At 38.6% G+C, this 23,119-nt stretch overlaps 1 protein-coding gene across 2 annotated transcripts in view; it reads left to right on the top strand.

Annotated features, from left to right (window-relative positions):
• The window catches only part of LOC110466436 (poly [ADP-ribose] polymerase 14-like), a 55,674-nt gene that overhangs the window by 23,971 nt on the left and 8,584 nt on the right, over window positions 1-23,119 (top strand). Inside the window, exons 9-24 of one of the 2 annotated variants that reach the window (XM_021522922.1) lie at window positions 2,456-2,674; window positions 3,223-3,280; window positions 3,443-3,516; window positions 4,270-4,518; window positions 7,891-8,112; window positions 8,607-8,670; window positions 9,731-9,798; window positions 10,866-11,102; window positions 14,435-14,650; window positions 15,011-15,296; window positions 16,124-16,237; window positions 16,546-16,614; window positions 17,058-17,237; window positions 18,438-18,611; window positions 20,781-20,977; window positions 21,494-21,700. In XM_021522922.1, the coding sequence (XP_021378597.1) occupies window positions 2,456-2,674; window positions 3,223-3,280; window positions 3,443-3,516; window positions 4,270-4,518; window positions 7,891-8,112; window positions 8,607-8,670; window positions 9,731-9,798; window positions 10,866-11,102; window positions 14,435-14,650; window positions 15,011-15,296; window positions 16,124-16,237; window positions 16,546-16,614; window positions 17,058-17,237; window positions 18,438-18,611; window positions 20,781-20,977; window positions 21,494-21,700 (2,634 nt within the window). The remainder of the gene's footprint in view (window positions 1-2,455; window positions 2,675-3,222; window positions 3,281-3,442; window positions 3,517-4,269; window positions 4,519-7,890; window positions 8,113-8,606; window positions 8,671-9,730; window positions 9,799-10,865; window positions 11,103-14,434; window positions 14,651-15,010; window positions 15,297-16,123; window positions 16,238-16,545; window positions 16,615-17,057; window positions 17,238-18,437; window positions 18,612-20,780; window positions 20,978-21,493; window positions 21,701-23,119) is intronic. The other variant, XM_021522923.1, reaches the window with a different exon arrangement.

The raw sequence follows: 23,119 nt of genomic DNA, 5'->3' as shown, positions 1-23,119 counted from the left end.
GGTATCGTTATATGTGTACTGACCAATGGTAGGTATATATATCGTATATGTGTACTGACCAATGGTAGGTATCGTTACATGTGTGTAACAGGAAATAGAATAGTGTGCTTCCACCAGGGATCAAACCCGCTATCCCTAGGTTCCTAGTCGGACGCTCTACCACTGAGCTAAAGGGATATTCCCTCTAGCACAAAGCCTAGGAGGCGACCCTTATCCTATGTACAATTAAAATCTGCTACACTATTTCCCCCTTTTTCAATGTGTTCACCCTCCCACACCACTAGCCAGATTCTAACTCCCTGTGACCACAAACAGAGCAGCAGACGCCATTTGTAATGAAAAAGAGAATGGTGTCTTTCCACCGGGGATCAAACCTGCGATCCGTAGGTTCCTAGTTGGACGCTTTACCACGGAGCTTAAGAGAAATTCCCTCTAGCTCGAAAATAGAAGGCGACCGTACTCCTACCTGTATGTACAATTAAAATCTGCCACACTACTCCCCTCGTCCTATTTTAGCTCACCTGCCCGAAGTCAAGTGAGCTTATGCCGTGGCGCAGCGTCCGTCGTTTGTCTGTCGTCCGCCGTTGTCAACTTTTTCTTTAAAACCTATCTCCTCCGAATGCCAAAGAGGATTTCAACCAAATCTGAAGCATCACTAGGGGAGGACAATCAAATAAATGAGGTTGGTTCGACCCCTGGGGCCAGAGGGACGGGGTCCTGAGCTAAATTTGCTTTAAAATGCATCTCCAACTTAACGCCAGTGAGGATTTCAACCAAATTTAGTGTGAAGCATCACTAGGGGAGGGCAATCATTTCTTAAATAAATGAGGTTGGGTTGACCCCTGAGGCCAGGGGGGTGGGGCCCTGAAGGAGAACTTAGCTAAAATTGCTTTAAAACGCATCTCCGGCTTAACGCCAGAGAGGATTTCAATCAAATTTAGTCTGAAGCATCACTAGGGGAGGGCAGTCATTTTGTTAAATAAATGAGGTTGGTTCGACCCCTGAGGCCATGGGGGCAGGGTCCTGAAGGGGAACTTAGCTAAATTTGCTTTAAANAACCGGGCCCCAAACAGGAAATTATCTAATATCTTGCTTTAAGACGCTAATACCCCCTAATTGCCTGAGTGGATTGTCCAAAATTAAGTCGAAAACTTTATTGAGGAAGAACAAACATTTCTTAATTGAATGAGGTTGATTTGACCCCTGCGGTCCTCATAAATGGTACAGCTAGATTATCATATTCTATGGTGTAATTTTCATAAATTGTTAAAAATTGGTTTCTAGTTTTATAAAAGCTTATAGTTGAATGAAAATTAAAGTATTGTCTAATTACACCCTGTAATATGACATATTTCTTATTTCAAAATCTGTTAACATGGCAACTCAATGGAGGCCCCTGATTAGTTGAAAGTCAGATATTGTGGTCCCAGTTGGGTTAGAACATAGATCTTGTCTGGTTTTGAGGAAATTTCAAATAAAGATGTACTAATGCATTCAGTTGTAATGACTTAAATATAAAACCAGGTGAGCGATACAGGTCCAATGGACCTCTTGTTTCAATGTGTGGTCGCCCTCAAACACCACAACGCAGGTTCTAACTCCCTGTCACTACAGGGAGGGCCATGGACACCATTTGTAACAGGAAAGAGAATAGTGTGCTTCCACTGGGGATTGAACCCACCATCCCTAGGTTCCTAGTCGGACGCTCTACCACTGAGCTAAAGAGAAATTCCCTCTTGCCCGAACCTAGAAGGTGACAGTAATCCTATGTACAATTAATATCTGCCACTCTATTCCCTCCGTCCTTTTTTTCAATGTGTTTGCCCTCAAACACCACAACCCAGGTTCTAACTCCCTCCCACTACAGGGAGGGCCATAGACACCATTTGTAACAGGAAAAAAAATAGAGTGCTTCCACCATGGATCAAAACCTCATGGCTCGATCCCTAGGTTCCTAGTTGGACGCTCTACCACTGAGCTAAAGGGAAATTCCTTCTAGTGCGAAGCTAGAAGGTGATTATAGTCCTATGTACAATTAAAATCTGCTTCATATGTACTGACCAATGGTATGCATCGTTACATATGTACTGACCAATGGTATGCATCGTTACATGTGTTCTGACCAGTTGTTGGCATTTTTTACTAACAAATGTTATTAACATGTAGTATTGTTGAAGGCAGGGATGTTATTGAGTGGGGACACTTATGGCAATTATGTGGATCTTGGCCTGTTTATGAACCTGTTCTCATGCTCAAGCATGAATTCTGTGCTCAAACTCTCTTTCTTGTAAGTCGCTGAAATCATGTCACATATTGTCAAAATCCTGTTGAAAACATTATTCAGTTAAAAATGTCTCCAAAAAATAAACCATGACACAAAATTGAACATTTTTTACAGTATACGTGTCACAAATGGAAACGGTGTTTGTAAAAAGGTATAATTGTCCCTCTACAGGTCGTCACCGAGGTGATCGTGGAATGTTTGACCAAGGCTGCCAAGGCAGGATACAGTACAGTCAAATTTGTGGCCCTGGGGACGGGCGCTCTAAAGTACCCCCCACAGATTGTTGCTGAATCTATGTACGGTGCTGTCCATCGATACGACGCCAAGGGGACCTCATCAGTCTTACTGGTCACTTTTGTGCTCTATTCCAGTGACCGTCGCACCATCAGTGTAAGTGATGCAGACGTTGTTGTCCATGACAAACTCAACACAGTCCCTGTACACAGCCTGTCCTTATCATAAACCTTCAGTATTGAAACATGCTCCCATATTGTCAAAACCATTCAAGCACTTTTTATTTTGCTAGAGATGTTCTTGTAATTTTCCATTTTATTGCATAATTATGAATAATTAGTCGTGCTGCAAGAATGTTAAATGCATCTGTGAAGCAAAGGTAACGCGACAGATCACTCATCATCAGTACATTTAAATGTTTACATGTATGGTATATTATAAATAATTATTTTGTTTTCCCTCAAAATTCTTCTTTTATGGTAGATAATATTTCGTCTCTTCAGACTTTCATATGTGAGATAGATAATTATTTAGTTTTCCTAAAAAAAAAGAAAGATAGGTAATACATTTGTTTCTCCTCAGAATTTCAGATGTTATTATAAATCATCGTTTAGTTTTTCCCGACATTTTACATTAAGAATATAGAATATTTTGTCTCCTCAGACTTTCATATGTAAGACAGATAATTGTTTTGTTTTCCTCAGGCTTTTGAAGATGAAGAGTACAACCAGGTGCACCCTGGGGGACAAACACGGTCTACAGGTCAGTTTATAGAGTCTGTGTTATTATCTTACACAGATATAATGGAATAATAGACTTAGCTATAAAATTCATTCTTATTCATTAGAAACAGTGTATCATGGCATTGTACAAGCTGCATACTTTTCTTTTGTTATTTTTCAATGTACTGACTTTTTGATGTAGGGCTGAAAGGACCGTTTGACACCAAACATGGGATCAAAGTCACGCTGGTCAAAGGACTAATGGACAGTCAGACCGTAAGTAACAGCCTTTATATATAATTTCTTGCCTTAATTCTTAACTGTTACATTATGTTTAACTCACCATGTGATACCTTAAACTAAATACCTGTGATAATACATTTTGTATCACTAATTAGCACCAGAAAGCATTTTCTGCTGGAACTTATCGTTTGTTATCCACTGTTCAAATGTATAGATTGAAATAGGAAGGAGTTTTGAATAGTGTAACACCGTTTTAAGCTGTGGCAATGTGACGTCATTATTCCATCCTCAATTTGGTCTAGTGTTATAGCTGTCATAGCTGTCAAACCTCCCTCATTAGGAGGGAGACTTCCTCATTTTCACTGGAATTTACCAATCTCCCTCAAAACTCTCTCATTCAACTCCAGCAAACTCAAAATCGACATCCTGTGGTCAAATGATCTCCTAGTTATTAGACCGTATCTGGTGTGTCTGAATCAAATGAACACTTTTTGGATTTATTTTGATACATAAAAAGGGAAACAAAAATTGAGCAAAGCAGTTTCAGAAGCATTTCACACTAGCTTTCTCCCTCATTGGAAATGTGGAGTGAGGGAGATCTCCGTCATTGGGGGTTGACACCTTTGCTAGTGTCAACAAATATATCTAGTTCCGCACTATGCACACTGATGTTGATACAATGTACAGAAAATGTCAACAAGGTTAAAATGGAAGTCTTTTGAACCATTAACTGTAATTAGTGTTATTTATACAAGTAAGTATTAGTCTGATGGTATATATCTCCAGGTTGATGTGATAACTTGTGTGACCTCTATGAACCTTGACATGGCCGGGGGGGTGGCCACAGCAATGTCCAAGGTTGCAGGACCTGAACTCCTACAGGCTGACTGTAAAGCCAAGTATCCATCAGGGATAGAGTTTGGAGATGTGGCCGCCATCACCAACGGCAACCTGAGGACATGTAAATCCATCTACCTGACATCTCTTCCTGGCTGGAAGAACCAGGATGGCACCAAGCGTAATGACGTTGAAAAAGTAGGTCACTTGTTCTATTGTTATAACCTACCCCATATTTGTCCTCATCCACACCAAATTTTAATATAAACCAAACCCTCTTTTGTTATAAACCACATCCTCTATTCTTTAAGACCAAACCCTGTAGTGCAATAGACAACACTTTGTGTTATAAACCACGGCCACCATGATTTTAGGCCACACCCTCAATGAGCAAAACCCACTGTTGGTATATAATCCACACCTACTATCTTTTTATAAAAAATCATCGTCTGGAATTATAAGCAACACCCACTATTGTTGTAAGTACACCCATTGTGATAAGCTCCACCCACAGTTCTAAGTAATATACACCCACTTTTGGTTAGTGACACTCACTTTTTTAGCTCTTCCGTTGTCTGTCTGCCCGTCAATCCACTTAATGAAGGTAGCAAGAAGAGACCCAATGAGGGAAAGGTGTACGTTGCTGAGAGACAGAGACAATATTTTCCCATGGTTGCTTAATTATCCTGGTGAGGGATACAGGCCCTCTGTGCCTCTTGTTTTGTAAGAAACGTCCGATGGAATTATAAGCCTGACCCATTGTTGTTGTAATTTTCACCCACTGTAGTAAACCCATCCACTTTTGAAGGATACACATACTTGTCATATGCCACACGCACTGTTTTTATAAGCTCGACTCAGTACTCACTGTTATAAGCCACACCCACTGTTACAAGTCACACTCACAGATACAAGCCTCAACCACTCTTTTACCATCCATTGTTGATATAAGCAACACCCATTGTTATAAGCCACACCCACTATTACAAGCCACACCCACTTTTGTTTTACCATCCATTGTTGGTATATGCAAAATCCACTGTTATAAGCCACACCCACTATTACAAACCACACTCACCTTTGTTTTACCATCCATTGTTGATATAAGCAACAACCATTGTTAAAAGCCACACCCACTATTACAAGCCACACCCATTTTTGTTTTACCATCCATTGTTGATATAAGCAACAACCATTTTTATAAGACACCCACTATTACAAGCCACACCTACTTTTGTTTTACCATCCATTGTTGGTATATGCAAAATCCACTGTTATAAGCCACACCCGCTATTACAAACCACACTCACCTTTGTTTTACCATCCATTGTTGATATAAGCAACAACCATTGTTATAAGCCACACCCACTATTACAAGCCACACCCATTTTTGTTTTACCATCCATTGTTGATATAAGCAACAACCATTTTTATAAGACACACCCACTATTACAAGCCACACCTACTTTTGTTTTACCATCCATTGTTAGCTCACCTAAATGACTTCTTCTGAAGAACTAAACTGTATAGAATCTTTATATTTGATTGATGGCTTCCTGAGATAGAGCCCGGCAAAGTTTAAGGATGAAAATGACCTTGACTTTCTTTCAAGGTCACATGGGTCAAATGTGTCAAACACTTCAAACGACTTCTTCTGAAGAACTGAAAAGTATAGAATCTTTATATTTGGCTGGTGGCTTCCTGGGATAGAGCACGACAAAGTTTGAAAACGAAAATGACCTTGTCCTACTTTCAAGGTCATAGGAGTCAGATTTGTCCAATGATTAAAACGGCCTCTTCTGAAGAACTGAAAGTTATAGAACCTAAACATTTGGCTTGTAGCTTTCTGGGAAAGAGCCCAACAAAGTTTGAGAATGAAAATGACCTTGACCTACTTTTAATGTCACATGAGGCAGATATGTCAAACACTTAAAATGACTTTTTCTGAAGAACTGAAAGGTATAGAACCTTAATATTTGGCTGGTAATTTCTTGGGAAGGAGCCCAACAAAGTTTGCGAATGAAAATTACCTTGACCTGCTTTTAAGGTCTCATGAGGCAGATATGTCTAACGCTTAGAACAACTTCTTCTGAAGAACTGGAAGGTATAGAACCTTAATATTTGGCTGGTTATTTCCTGAGAAAGAGCCAAACAAAGTTTCCGAATGAAAATGACCTTGACTTACTTTCAAGGTCACAGCGTTCAAATATGTCAAACTGATCAAACTACTTCTTCTGAAGAATTAAAATTCATAAAATTATAATATTTGGCTGGTGACTTCCTGGGATAGAGCTCACCAAAGTTTGCGAATGAAAATGACCTAAACCAACTTTAGAGGCCACAGAGGTCTACAACATTTTAAAGGATTTGTTCTCAAGAACTAAAAGGAATGGATTCATAAGCTTTGGCTGGTAGCATTTTGGAATAGTGCTGACCAATTTGAGAAGGAAAATGACATTGACCTACTTACAAGGTCACAGGGAAAAATATGTCAAGCAACTTCTGAAGAAGAATAAAAAAGCATAAAATCTTATAATAATATTTTGCTGGTAGTTTCAACAGATGGAGCCAGCAAAGTTTGCGAGGGGAATATTTTTAGTGCAATATAATATTTAATGAGAATATTTTGCTATGACTGCTTTAATATTCAGGTGAGTGATACAGGCCCTCTTGGGCCTCTTGTTGATATAAGCAACACCTATTGTTATAAGCCACACCCACTATTACAAGCCACACCCACTTTTGTTTTACCATCCATTGTTAGCTCACATGCCCAAAGGGCAAGTGAGCTTATGTCATGGTGCGGCGTCCGTCTGTCGTCCGTTCTCATCCATCAACTTTTCCTTTAAACAAATTCTTCTGAAGAACGGACTGGCCTAGAGTCATGATATTTGACTGAAAACTTTGTTGGTAGGAGCCCGACAAAGTTTGAGAACGAAATGACCTTGACCTACTTTCAAGGTCACAGGGGTCAAATATGTCAAAAACTTCAAACGACTTCTTCTGAAGAACTGAAAGGTATAGAATCTTCATATTTGGCTATTTGGAAAAATATGTCAAGCAACTTCTGAAGAAGAATAAAAAAACATAGAATCTTATTTTGCTGGTTGTTTCAACAGATAGAGCCAACAAAGTTTGCGAGGGAAATATTTTTAGTGCAATATAATATTTAATGACAATATTTTGCTATGACTGCTTAAATATTCAGGTGAGCGATACAGGCCCTCTTAGGCCTCTTGTTGATATAAGCAACACCCATTGTTATAAGCAACACCCACTATTACAAGCCACAACCACTTTTGTTTTACCATCCATTGTTGGTACAGTATAAGCAACATCCACTGTGATAGGCCACACCCATTTTTATTTTAAGCCATACTCTCTGTTATCATGTGTTTGACTGACTGTTTATATCAAAATTTGAAAAACCTGAACATTTTTTCACTCTTTCATTATTCCTTGTGTTGTATTTTAGAATTTTCCATTCACACAGCCAGCATCTGTTTGACTATAATTGATGGTTAAAAGAGCTTTGAGTTACAGACTACTTTTGTGATACTTCTCTTACAGTTGTTCAACAAGGCCATAACAACTTGCCTGCAGAAGGTGGCCCAGTCAGGGATGAAATCCATAGCTTTCCCCGCGATCGGAACAGGACAGATTGGGTACCCTCGCGACACAGTCGCTAAACTCATGTACGACTATGTGGTCGACTTTGCTGCAAAAAACAGAGGCACATCTCTCACTGATGTCAGGTTTGTCCTTCACCAGAAGGATCGGGAAACCATCCACGTAAGTTGTCCCCACATAATGATACAGGGTTTCCTTGTAGGGGAACTTTCTATGATGTCAGTGCAGTAACATGACCTTTAACCTGTATCATTGTCCTAACAAACATCACCTAAACAGAACAATCCAAAGTTCACAAACTTGAATTGGTTTTAATTATTAACTTTCAAACAGTTTGCATATAAATGTCTCAACCCTTAAATGGGCCAAAGATAGCTTTTAATGAGCAAAGTCTGACAGCCTCGTTGCTTCAATGGACAATTCAAGTATTAGGCAGGAAGGACAGTTCAGTCAAGCTTTAGAGAAGATTCACACAATAGAATAACAAACCATTGAAACAAGATACTAAAGATTTTATTCAAGTTTGCAGGGTATAGCCTCAACACTTAGCCTCAATCTGTATGTGGACTAGACAGCAAGCTGTAATCTTAAGGTCATTGTATACATCTCTGCAGTTTACAGGGAATTTACGGAAGATTTAAATATCTCTTTTTCAGTCATTTGAGAAAGAAGAGCAGATGAGGCTATCTCCTTCTAGGGCTTACACCAGTGGTCCTCACCGTAAGTACATACTGTATACAACATACATTACTCACATGTGAGGGGCGGAAATTACCGCTAGAGGAACATATCACTTGGCTGGACATAATTTCGTTAGCAGAAGGAACAAATAATTTGTATGCAAAGTGTAATATCCTATTAAATCCTATTAAAATCCTATTAAATAGATTTTACATGTGAAAGGACGAATATTTGACTGGTTTTACTGTATATCCTCATCACAGGTCGTGTGACCTCACAATAAGTTCATTCATATATTCCAAATATGGAAACAGCCCGGATTCCCCACTCCAAAGTATGGATACTTTTGCAAGTCATAAAGACACAAATACATCCATGCTACCAAGATTGCCTTCATAGTCAGGTCTCGCCTCTCAGCCGACCACAGGGGTTTTCTCTGGGTACTCCGGTTTCCTCCCACATGAAGACCCGGCTGCGCACTAACAACCGCACCATGTCAACAAGAGTGATTAATACAAGTTTTAAAAGCTAAATTGTTTCATAATTATTGTAAATAAATAAAGTTTATATTATACCATTTATACAATTGCTGGGCACCTGCTGATCCCAGGGGGTTTAATCCTTTTTAGGCTTATCATGTTTAAAGAACCTCGTGCAAAGGAAACAGTGTTTAAATAAAGGAATGGCCACACCCTGGTATCGGAGTAGGGGTATTTATTACATTTTAACTGTGAAATGTATGGTTTTTCGTTGAAAATAAAGTCAATATTTTTTTACAGTGCGAATAACACCTGTTGGTTTTTCACAATAAACCAAACAGGGTTTATAGTGTTGTGAAAGACATCTCTAGTAAAAACCATCAAAATATGCACCCCACTCTCAAAATATAATTGTTATTTGTCAAGAGATGAAGTCCACCTCTATTTACACAACAAATAGCCATTTGTTGTCCTTTCTCTAACATGACAGGCCCTTGTTGTCTGTCCATTGTGTACTCCTTCAAATTATTTGTACGAATTTATCCATTTCATGTAGTCGTAAATTTGCTTTGTCAAAATGTTTGTAGCCTTGGTTGTAGCCATGTTCCTTTTATTTGCAGAATGTTTCTATACAAAGGGCAACAGGCTTCGGGTGTCCATAGATACTTGCAGCATTGCTGACTTTCAGGTAAGTGTAAATTTATTTGTCTGTTGCAATTTTGTTATATATCCATCTATGATTAGACATATTATTATATGGTATGGTATTGTCTTCTTACTAGCTAGCTGGCTTGCTGACTGGCTTAGAGTCAACAATATATATTTTACAGCCCATAAATTAACATTCTTGCTGTTTCACCTATGTTGACCATGGTTGCTATACTCATGTATGTTGGGAACACATAGTGTTGTGTATGTACTGAAGCCTGGTATCATTGTATGTTGGGACCACATAGTGTTGTGTATGTATTGAAGCCCGGTATCATTGTATGTTGGGAACACATAGTGTTGAGTATGTACTGAAGCCTTGTTGAGTATCATTGTATGTTGGGAACACATACTGTTGTGTATGTACTGAAGCCCGGTATCATTGTATTTTGGGAACACATAGGGGTGTGTATGTACTGAAGCCTGGTATCATTGTATTTTGGGAACACATAGGGGTGTGTATGTACTGAAGCCTGGTATCATTGTATGTTGGGAACCCATAGTGGTGTGTATGTACTGAAGCCCAGTATCATTGTATGTTGGGAACTCATAGTGTTGTGTATGTACTGAAGCCCGGTATCATTGTATGTTGGGAACACATAGTGTAGTGTATGTACTGAAGCCTTGTTGAGTATCATTGTATGTTGGGAACACATATTGTTGTGTATGTACTGAAGCCCAGTATCATTGTATGTTGGGAACACATAGTGTTGTGTATGTACTGAAGCCTTGTTGAGTATCATTGTATGTTGGGAACACATAGTGTTGTGTATGTACTGAAGCCCGGTATCATGCCCAACTTTATACAGAGTTATGTCTCTTCACTTAATTTTGGATATTAAAGAATGTCAGTTCTTTCATTTACAGTTTTTCAAGCTTTTGTTTTGCATACTGATATAGGGTCTGGCTCGGCCCCTGTTTATACAGAGCTATAACTCAAGTCAAATTATTAACAAATTTGAAATTATACGAAGAATCCCAACCTTGTTCCCACCCATCTCACATTTACAGAGCTCACTCAGACTTGTTTTATTTTCCTGCCTGCAGAAAGCTGATGTCATAGCTGCCACAGTGTCAGATGACCTTGACCTTTCAAAGGGCGGTGCTATGGCTGCTATATCCAAAAAAGGGGGAATAACCTTAAAAGCTGAATGTGATATTAAGTATCCAAGAGGGATCAAGATTGGTGACCTTGCGGAGATTTCACCTGGAAGTTTGAGCTGCAAGGCTCTGTACCTAGGAACTCTGCCCTCCCACAGTAGCGGACCTGCAGCAGCAGAAAAGGTAACTTGGTGTTTAATTGTAATATGTCTGTACTTATACACTCAGCCCTCATTATCAGCAGAAACAGTAACTTGGTGTTTGGTTGTCATATATCGGTACTTATACACTCAGCCCTCATTATCAGCAGAAAAGATAACTTGGTGTTTAGTTGTCATATATCTGTACTTATACACTCAGCCCTTATTATCAGCAGAAACAGTAACTTGGTGTTTGGTTGTCATATATCTGTATTTTTACACTCAGCCCACATTATCAGCAGAAACAGTAACTTGGTGTTTGGTTGTCATATCTGTACTTATACACTCAGCCCTCATTATCAGCAGAAACAGTAACTTGGTGTTTAGTTGTCATATATCGGTACTTATACACTCAGCCCTCATTATCAGCAGAAACAGTAACTTGGTGTTTAGTTGTCATATATCGGTACTTATTCACTCAGCCCTTATTATCAGCAGAAACAGTAACTTGGTGTTTGGTTGTCATATAACTGTACTTATCCACTCAGCCCTCATTATCAGCAGAAACAGTAGCTTGGTGTTTGGTTGTCATATATCGGTACTTATACACTCAGCCCTCATTATCAGCACAAACAGTAACTTGGTGTTTGGTTGTCATATATCAGTACTTATACACTCAGCCCTCATTATCAGCAGAAACAGTAACTTAGTGTTTGGTTGTCATATATCTGTACTTATACGCTCAGCCCTCATTATCAGCAGAAACAGTAACTTAGTGTTTGGATGTCATATAACTGTGCTTATACACTCAGCCCTCATTATCAGCAGAAACAATAACTTGGTGTTTGGTTGTCCTATAACTGTACTTATACACTCAGCCCTCATTATCAGCACAAACAGTAACTTGTTGTTTAGTTGTCATATATCGGTACTTATGCACTCAGCCCTCATTATCAGCAGAAACAGTAACTTAGTGTTTGGATGTCATATAACTGTGCTTATACACTCAGCCCTCATTATCAGCAGAAACAATAACTTGGTGTTTGGTTGTCCTATAACTGTACTTATACACTCAGCCCTCATTATCAGCAGAAAAGATAACTTGGTGTTTAGTTGTCATATATCTGTACTTTTACACTCAGCCCTCATTATCAGCAGAAACAGTAGCTTGGTGTTTGGTTGTCATATATCGGTACTTATACAATCAGCCCTCATTATCAGCACAAACAGTAACTTGTTGTTTAGTTGTCATATATCGGTACTTATACACTCAGCCCTTATTATCAGCAGAAACAGTAACTTGGTGTTTAGTTGTCATATAACTGCACTTATACACTCAGCCCTCATTATCAGCAGAAAAGATAACTTGGTGTTTAGTTGTCATATATCTGTACTTATACACTCAGCCCTCATTATCAGCAGAAACAGTAACTTAGTGTTTGGTTGTCATATAACTGTGCTTATACACTCAGCCCTCATTATCAGCAGAAACAGTAACTTGGTGTTTAGTTGTCATATATCGGTACTTATACACTCAGCCCTCATTATCAGCAGAAACAGTAACTTGGTGTTTGGTTGTCATATATCTGTACTTATACGCTCAGCCCTCATTATCAGCAGAAACAGTAACTTGGTGTTTGGTTGTCCTATAACTGTACTTATACACTCAGCCCTCATTATCAGCACAAACAGTAACTTGTTGTTTAGTTGTCATATATCGGTACTTTTACGCTCAGCCCTCATTATCAGCAGAAACAGCAACTTGGTGTTTAGTTGTCATATAACTGTACTTATACACTCAGCCCTCATTATCAGCACAAACAGTAACTTGTTGTTTAGTTGTCATATATCGGTACTTATACAGTCAGCCCTCATTATCAGCAGAAACAGTTACTTGGTGCTTACTTGTCATATATCGGTACTTATACACTCAGCCCTCATTATCAGCCGAAACAGTAACTTGGTATTTAGTTGTCATATATCGGTACTTTTACACTCAGCCCTCATTATCAGCAGAAACAGCAACTTGGTGTTTAGTTGTCATATAACTTTGCTTATACACTACTTGGTGTTTAGTTGTCATATATCGGTACTTATACACTCAGCCCTCATTATCAGCCGAAACAGTAACTTGGTATTTAGTTGTCATATATCGGTACTTTTACACTCAGCCCTCATTATCAGCAGAAATAGTATCTTGGTGTTTAGTTGTCATATATCTGTTCTTATACACTCAGCCCTCATTATCAGTAGAAACAGTAACTTGGTTTTTGGTTGTCATATATCAGTACTTATACACTCAGCCCTCATTATCAGTAGAAACAGTAACTTGGTTTTTGGTTGTCATATATCAGTACTTATACACTCAGCCCTCATTATCAGCAGAAACAGTAACTTGGTGTTTAGTTGTCATATAACTTTGCTTATACACTCAGCCCTCATTATCAGCAGAAACAGTAACTTGGTATTTAGTTGTCATATATCGGTACTTTTACACTCAGCCCTCATTATCAGCAGAAACAGTAACTTGGTGTTTGGTTGTCATATAACTGTACTTATACACTCAGCCCTCATTATCAGCAGAAACAGTAGCTTGGTGTTTGGTTGTCATATATCGGTACTTATACACTCAGCCTTCATTATCAGCAGAAACAGTAACTTGGTGTTTGGTTGTCATATATGGGTACTTATAACCAAACCTGTACTTCAAAAATATTAACAGAACCAAGGGATTAAAACTGTTTCATGCAGGTTTATTCCTGGAGTTGTTGTAACATGGTTTTTCAAAGAAACCTTTTTGATATCCCTGCTCACACATATCAGAACACCCAGGTGGAGTATAAAGTGGTCTGAGTAGGGTGCTACAATGTGTGTGCTGTAGCATGCAAGCTTAGTGTGGCACTTACACACAACCCAACCTCGAAACTAAACACAAACACATCACCTGCACACTGTCAGGCACACACACATGTGGAGGTATTTAGCCAAGTGGCATATCTTTCTTTCTTTTGCTGTAATATACACTGTTGTATATGACTAATAGTAAGTGCTTGATAAGCCATCTCAGGCACTATACCAAGTATTGTATCTTAATTATGATAACAGAGTACACTAGATTTTGTATGTATTTCCTGTAAGCTTTATTTTTCTGTGTTAATTTGCATAAGGTCTTAAACTGTAAGTTCTATTATCTGCAATTATTTAGTCTCAAGAATTTATACCAAAACTTATTATACACATAGTGTGTAAGATAATTCTGTTTGTATACAATGTACAAAAATGGACTTCACTGTTGTTGCAACTAATATATCTATTTCAGGAAATTCGGGAAAAATTTGTTACGACCTTCACCCTTAATTTTTGATACATTTGTAGGCCCTGGATAAGTATATACAGAAAGTGCTGGACACAGCATCATCAAAAGGTTACACATCCGTAGCGTTTCCCGCTGTAGGGACAGGGTTTAATAACTACCCACACTCCCGGGCTGCAACACTGTGCTACGAGGCTGTTCAGCATTTTGACAAGAAACCAAGTTCAATCAAGACCGTGTACTTTGTCATCCTGCAGAAAGATGCCCAGTCATTAAATGTAGGTGCTAAATTGAAAAAATTCTGTAGAAAACTAAATTACTGTGTAGAGAGTTAAATTACTGTTGTATGCAGAACTAAGTAACCATTGTGTAAAGAACTAAATTACAAATTCTGTACCAATATAAATAGACTTAAAGTACTGTTATATAAAGAACTGGATTCCCATTCTACTATGATCCTGTCCAGTCTGTTTTCTTAAGCTACCAAAATCCAACTGGATGATTTAACTATTCACAGGTTTTTGAATCAAAGCATTAAAGATAATTTGAAATTGATATTAGTTTTTGAAAGATTGATGACCGTTCAGATGTCATGTAACAATGGGTTGTGTTTTATCACCAATCAATGTCCTCCACAGGCCTTTCAAAGAGAAGAAAGAAAGAGAAACCGTCTCCCCTTTGGTGGGCCATCTCCTGGCTCTGAATTAGGGGCCGTAGGCGGGGTTGCCAGAAGGGGAACATTCAGGAGGGTTTTCTCTAAAAAGGATGAAGAAGTATCATTGAGACCAAGGAGACGTCCAACGAGAACCAACGAACTGGGCTTTTTAGGCCGTCGGTCAGATAAACTTGGCTCTTATCAAGATCATCCAGTTACACTCGCCTCAGGTGCAGGCTGTATGTCTATACAAGGTGGCAAAACTAATCGTACGTATTGCTATATTATACACCAAATGTGGAATAGGAGCACTTGTTATGAACCTGTGTGTAAATTTCTATGAAATGATTTCGTCTGTTTACTAAGAAAGTTAACAAAGGCAACATAGCAGGTCAGTCATTTAATGTCAGTAATCTTGGTCAACAATTCAATGGGTACCAACACCTTAGGAAATAGTTTTAAACTGTTGACTGAGAGGGCATGAAACCACTTTATGTTTTCTGTACTCATGTAATTATAACATACTGTATGAGAGTCATAAACGATATTACTAGCACCACTCAAAATTGTCTTTTCTCTACATCCTTTATATACCCTTAAATTTCAATAATACTGCCTGACTTGCAAATAAGCCTGGGATTCTTTGCAGTTAAACTTACCTCGAGATAAGTTCATTAGAAAAATATGCCTCGGCTTCATTGCAGGCAATATGCAGTCAATAGAGGACCTTGCAAATTGGTAATGTTTTTGTAAAAGCCCTTGAAAATATATATAACAACGTAATTGATGTACCCCAACTTTAAGGGGAATGAGTTAAAAGACTTCAGAAGTAAGATAGCCTTGAAAATAAGTCTGTACACGCCCTACAGCCTGAAATTCCTTACTGAAAATGAAAATAAGCCCAAGTTTATTTTCATGATTTTGGGGTATGAGTTTATTTACTAATTTTGTTTTCTGTTTTCCTGTTGTGTATATTAGCATGAAATGATGGTGTGCAATTTCAAAGTTGCTTTGACATATTTATAATCAACTTCAAACCGAGGTTTAATGCGAGTATTTTAGATCCGAATTGATGTATATGGTTGATATGTTTCAGAGTTTGTGTATGGGAAGGTCACCCTCCAGGTCAATGTGGAGAATATCGTAAAGCTTAAGGACCGTGTAGAGGTCATTGTTAATAGTACCAACAAGGACCTAGACTTCACTAAAGGTATATCGTAGTAATACCATGGTGAAGTGGTCACTGACCTCACAATGTCAGCATTTCAGTTTCATGACAGATCATTTTGATTTAATAAAAATTAATCTAATTAATTCTTTGTTAAATTTGTTAAGGAGGCATCAAATGTTTGTAAAAAAATGAAGATTTTTAATAAATTAATAAAATAACTGTAATTTATAAACCATATATCTCATCCTACACAAATAAATTATTGGTACATTCATTCTCTTGCTTCCATTTTCTGTAGTGGGCATGCCAACATTTAGTTAATATAATGTATTTCTGTTGACCTTAAGGTGCTGTGTCTAAAGAAATAGTAAAGATGTGTGATCCAAAACAACTTAGTGATGAATGTGAAAAACTGAGTAAGTTATAGTTCTGTGGGGTTGAATTCTGATCATCTTCAGTTTATTTATTTTCCTTAGCTGTAAATACATGCATACATGTTGCTATATTTTAGATGACCCTTTGAAATCTTTTCATGAAATTTTGATGAGTCTAAACCCTATATGATTTTGAGATGACCCCTTAGCTTGATCAATTTTGAGATGATCATTTCATAATATTATATTTTGAGATGACCCCTTGGCATGATAGTTGAGGTGATCTATTTCATATGATGATCTTTCTAAATGATCCACATTGTATCCAAAGATTTTTAGATGACCAACTTCCTAAAATAAACTTTTTAAGATAAGACCTTTGAAATTTCAATACTTTGCAATGACCCCTTGCCCCTCCCCTTTGGCCTTCATACGTTTTGAAATGACCTCCTCCATATGCTATTTGAAACTGTTTGTCCCCTCAGAGCCAGAGATGAAGAGAAAGGGAATGATATATACAAGTGGGTGTGGACTATCCTGTACGGCTATCCTCCATATTGACGCCCAGAGCTCCCTCAGAAGCTGGAAGAATACGATACTGGCTTGTCTTCAGGAAGCTGACAGGCATGGCCACACCTCTATTGCCTTCCCTGCTCTTGGCACAGGTATACAAGATATGAAATATCACCTTCTAGGAATGTGTATATATGTAGGTGGCAGGTGTATGTAAATATATATCTGTATGTAAGAATTTGGATCAGGTACATTGATAACAGCTTTACAAGGTACTTGGCACAGGTGTACAAGGTATAGAGCGCCTTCTGTCAGTACAGAGGTCAGAAAGTAAGTACTTTACATTGGAGCTGCAGAAATCCAGCCACGATTGTTCTCAGTTAAAGTGGGTGAAGTTTTAGGAGAAATGGATTGTTAAGACGATTTTGTATAGAGGATTTTGTCACCTACAAAGCTAACATAATAATGCTGGTTGTTACTGACAACTGGATTAGTGTTGGCTGGATTAATAAGATTGGATAATAGAACAATACGATTAGATGGGCTGGTTGAATGAGGTCCCCTACTCTACTTTTCGAGGCAAGTCTTGTCAATTCCAAATCATGATACATAAACAGACAAGTCACTTTAATCCTGAATCACTTGGAATTTAGTTGTTGTGTTGTGCTATCATTAGTGAACACATAACTAAAAGTATTACATAACACAACTTTCTAATGGACACATTGTCACATGACCTAATCTGTTGTTTAGTCCAATCATCTGTGGACATATTGTCACATGACCTAATCTGTTGTTTTGTCCAATCATCTGTGGACACATTGTCACATGACTTAATCTGTTGTTTAGTCCAATCATCTGTGGACATATTGTCACATGACCTAATCTGTTGTTTTGTCCAATCATCTGTGGAGACATTATCACATGACCTAATCTATTGTTTAGTCCAATCATCTATGGACACATTGTCACATGACATAATCTGTTGTTTAGGCCAGTCATCTGTGGACACATTATCACATGACCTAATCTGTTGTTTTGTCCAATCATCTGTGGACACATTATCACATGACCTAATCTGTTGTATTTTCCAATCATAGGTAGTCACTTTTCTCACATGAGCCATGTCGTCATGTGACCCATGGCTGTTGTGAAGATGTAATACGTCAAATAATCAATCACAGATACTTAAGTTTGTAAATTTGTAGCTGAACCTTATTTGTGAATGATTTCAATGGAATGAATCGCTGGTAAACTGAAGCTTACATGTTTGGTAGGTTTGTTGAGAGATATTCATAACTGCCAGTAATCCTCCTAACTTTATCAGAAAAAGATCTCATCTTTTTTTTTAGCTGGAGAAAGTGTTCAATTCAAACCAGAAGAGATTGCAGAGACACTGCATGAATCACTGCAACAATTCTCTGGTTCCAAACTCACTCTTGTGCGACTTGTTATCTTTGAACAAAAGATGCTATGGGGTATGCAAAAGGTGTTCCGAGACAACATCCAGAAACCTAGCACCTCAGGTGAGTTTCTACAACAACTAAGGGTTACCTAGCACCTCAGGTGAGTTTTTACAACAACTAAGGGTTACCTAGCACCTCAGGTGTGTTTTTACAACAACTAAGGGTTACCTAGCACCTCAGGTGGGTTTCTACAACAACTAAGGGCAACTTAGCACCTCAGGTTAGTTTTTACAACAACTAAGGGTTACCTAGCACCTCAGGTGTGTTTCTACAACAAATAAGGGTAACCTAGCACCTCAGATGGGTTTCTACAACAACTAAGGGTAACCTAGCACCTCATGTGTGTTTCTACAACAACTAAAGGTTACCTAACACCTCAGGTGTGTTTCTACAACAACTAAGGGCAACTTAGCACCTCAGGTGAGGTTTTACAACAACTAAGGGTTACCTAGCACCTCAGGTGGGTTTCTACAACAACTAAGGGTTACCTAGCACCTCAGATGGGTTTCTACAACAACTAAGGGTAACCTAGCACCTGAGGTGTGTTTCTACAACAACTAAGGGTTACCTAGCACCTCAGCTGTGTTTTTACAACAACTAAGGGTTACCTAGCACCTCAGGTGTGTTTTTACAACAACTAAGGGTTACCTAGCACCTCAGGTGGGTTTTTACAACAACTAAGGGTTACCTAGCACCTCAGGTGAGTTTCTACACCAACTAAGGGCAACTTAGCACCTCAGGTGTGTTTCTACAACAACTAAGGGTAACCTAGCACCTGAGGTGTGTTTCTACAACAACTAAGGGTTACCTAGCCCCTCAGGTGAGTTTCTACAACAACTAAGGGTAACCTGGCACCTCAGATGGGTTTATACCACAACTAAGGGTAACCTAGCACCTCAGGTGTGTTTCTACAACAACTAAAGGTTACCTCACACCTCAGGTGGGTTTCTACAACAACTAAGGGCAACTTAGCACCTCAGGGGTGTTTCTACAACAGCTAAGGGTTACCTAGCACCTCAGGTGTGTTTCTACAACAACTAAGGGCAACTTAGCACCTCAGGGGTGTTTCTACAACAGCTAAGGGTTACCTAGCACCTCAGGTGTGTTTCTACAACAACTTAGGGTTACCTAGCACCTCAGGTGGGTTTCTACAACAACTAAAGGTTACCTAACACCTCAGGTGGGTTTCTACAACAACTAAGGGCAACTTAGCACCTCAGGTGAGTTTTTACAACAACTAAGGGTTACCTAGCACCTCAGGTGAGTTTCTACAACAACTAAGGGCAACTTAGCACCTCAGGTGTGTTTCTACAACAGCTAAGGGTTACCTAGCACCTCAGGTGTGTTTCTACAACAACTAAGGGTAACCTAGCACCTCAGATGGGTTTCTACAACAACTAAGGGTAACCTAGCACCTCATGTATGTTTCTACAACAACTAAGGGTTACCTAGCACCTCAGGTGAGTTTCTACAACAACTAAGGGCAACTTAGCACCTCAGGTGTGTTTCTACACCAGCTAAGGGTTACCTAGCACCTCAGGTGTGTTTTTACAACAACTAAGGGTTACCTAGCACCTCAGTTGAGTTTCTACAACAACTAAGGGTACCATAGCACCTCAGGTGTGTTTCTACAACCACTTAGGGTTACCTAGCTCCTCAGGTGGGTTTCTACAACAACTTAGGGTTACCTAGCACCTCAGGTGGGTTTCTACAACAACTAAGGGTAACCTAGCACCTCAGGTGTGTTTCTACAACAACTTAGGGTTACCTAGCACCTCAGGTGGGTTTCTACAACAACTAAGGATAACCTAGCACCTCAAGTGGGTTTCTACAACAACTAAGGGTTACCAAGCACCTCAGTTGGGTTTCTACAACAACTAAGGGTAACCTAGCACCTCAGGTGAGTTTCCACAACAACTAAGGGTAACCTAGCACTTCAGGTGGGTTTCTACAACAACTAAGGATAACCTAGCACCTCAGGTGTGTTTCTACAACAACTAAGGGTTACCTAGCACCTCAGGTGGGTTTCTACAACAACTAAGGGTAACCTAGCACCTCAGGTGGGTTTCTACAACAACTAAGGGTAACCTAGCACCTCAGGTGGGTTTCTATACAACAACAATTACACATTGATTATAAAGCTAGAATAGAGTAGGCTGAAAGTATTACAATGGCATATCTTATATCATTCTTTCTGTAAATCAAAACATTTCCTTCTATATTATAAAGTTGCTGAGGACTACAATGTCGTCCCAGGGAGTAGGGCCACTCCAGTTGCTGATGTGTCCCGTGTTTCACTATGGATACTTGGCACCAGTGATTACAACATTGATGATGCTATAGCCAGTATTAAAAATTTAGTTGACAGAAAATATACAGTCAAAACCAATGCCGACACATTGGTTTGTCAGCTGAAAGACTATGAGGTATGTCCAATGATATTTTGTATTTAAAAAAATGTTAGTTTTGGTCACTGATGAATGTTGTGCATATGTGTTGTTCTGACATCTGTTTGTCCTTTTGTCATTTGTTTTAACTTTTTCTAATATTTCATTTCTCGAAAGGACTTGACTAAACTTTCTCAAACTAGAAACAAACCATGAAAAGCATTTCAATTATGTTTATATGAACCGTTTGTTATTTGTTGTTTGATTGGTTTAACATCTGCTTCACTACCAAGTAGTTCGGTTATCCAGCAGACGACTTGTATGAACCATCTAGATCAGCCTTATATAAGCCCAATACATCCTCAAGAACTGTTTATTTTATTTGAAACAACTTTGTCACAAATTATTAAAAAAAAAAACACCGAATACCTGTGAGCTAATATGATGGTACAGCATTGATTCCTGTTGATTATTTGTAATACCATATCAAAATGACAATTTCCATTGTTAATGAAATATTCATATGTTTTACCTGTTAATGTTTCTGCTATACAGGTGAAAGAGATAGAGAAGTTGAGCAAAAGGTTTCTGGTTGAGATAAAGGTAAATAAACAGGCAAGAGTCGTAGAGATGGACGGGCCATTGGAGGAAGTGAACAATGTCTCACAGGAGGTTCACAGACTCTTTAGTCACTTCCAGATGGAGAGACACAAGGATGCTGAGGCAGAATTTATTAAGGAACAAGTGCAGTGGTTTTATACGGTATGATAGAATGATTTCTTACTTAAATAGTAACAAACACAATGTGTCAAAATCAGATACCAAATATGTGTGTGTCTAAACCAGGGTGTAAGATCATGGATATCCAAATAAGGATATGGGTGTCCAAATAAGGATAATAAGGATATGGGTGTCCAAATAAGGATAACAAGGATATGGGTGTCCAAATAAGGATATGGGTGTCCAAATAAGGATAATAAGGATATGGGTGTCCAAATAAGGATAATAAGGATCTGGGTGTCCAAATAAGATTATCAATAAGAATAATAAGGATATGGATGTCCAAATAAGGATAATAAGGATATGGGTGTCCAAATAAGGATAATAAGGATATGGGTGTCTAAGTAAGATTATCAATAATAATATTATCAAGAAGGACATGGGTGTCCAAATAAGATTATCAATAAGGATAATATGGATATGGGTGTCCAAATAAGATATCAAAAAGGACATGAGTGTCCAAATAAGATTATGGGTGTCCAAATAAGATTATCAAGAAAGACATTAGTGTCCAAATAAGATTATCAATAAGGATAATAAGGATGTGGGTGTCTAAATAAGGACATTATGTACATCTGTCAGAATGTAGGTTTATATATCTAAACCTATGGACATGTCTCTTTGGAAACTGTCTGTCAGGTTTTTATGGAACTTTGAAGTAATCACCAGAATATGTAGGGCATCAGAATCTATATTCAAGAAGAACATGAACCCAATACCAGGGGGCTGAGGAGAAGGGAGCATAAGTGGTCACAGAGTGCAAAATGTTAAAATGGCAGCACTTTTTAAGCTAACTGGTAGATTTTCAGTAATATTCCATAAAATGTGTGGATCAAAATCTATACTGAGAAAGGGGCCTACCCCTCCCCTCTAACAAAGTCTTCTTTGGTCGTTATGCCCACATTGATTGACTCTTGCCCCACTGAGGCTTTATGAAGAATAAGTTCCTACACTGCACTACATGAATCATTTATAGTTATATTCTGGTGACCATTAAGGCCCATACAACTCTTGTAAAATATGATAACTTGAAATTGATGACTATCTTACTCTTACATGTATGTGTATTATTATGTATGTAACAGATTTGACCTATTATTAGCTCACCAGGTCCGAAGGACCAAGGTGAGCTTATGCCATACTGTGGCGTCCGTCGTCCGTCTGTCCGTCAACAATTTCTTTAAACGACTTCTTCTTCTTAACCACTGATTGGAATTTAACTAAATTTGACTGGAAGCATCCCTAGGTGGTAGGGATTCAAAATTGTACAAATGGTGTGGCTGATTCCCCAGGGGGCTGAGGGGCGGTGCCAAAAAGGGTTATTTGGCCATATTGCTTTAAGCGACTTCTTCTCTGGAACTAAGAGATGGATATCAACCATATTTGACTGGAAGCATCCCT

This window comes from Mizuhopecten yessoensis, unplaced genomic scaffold (genome assembly GCF_002113885.1).
Source record: "Mizuhopecten yessoensis strain PY_sf001 unplaced genomic scaffold, ASM211388v2 scaffold11133, whole genome shotgun sequence".
NCBI classification, from domain to species: Eukaryota; Metazoa; Mollusca; class Bivalvia; order Pectinida; family Pectinidae; genus Mizuhopecten; species Mizuhopecten yessoensis.
The sequence above is the reverse complement of the archived record's forward strand: the minus strand, read 5'-3'. Positions and strand labels throughout refer to the sequence as shown.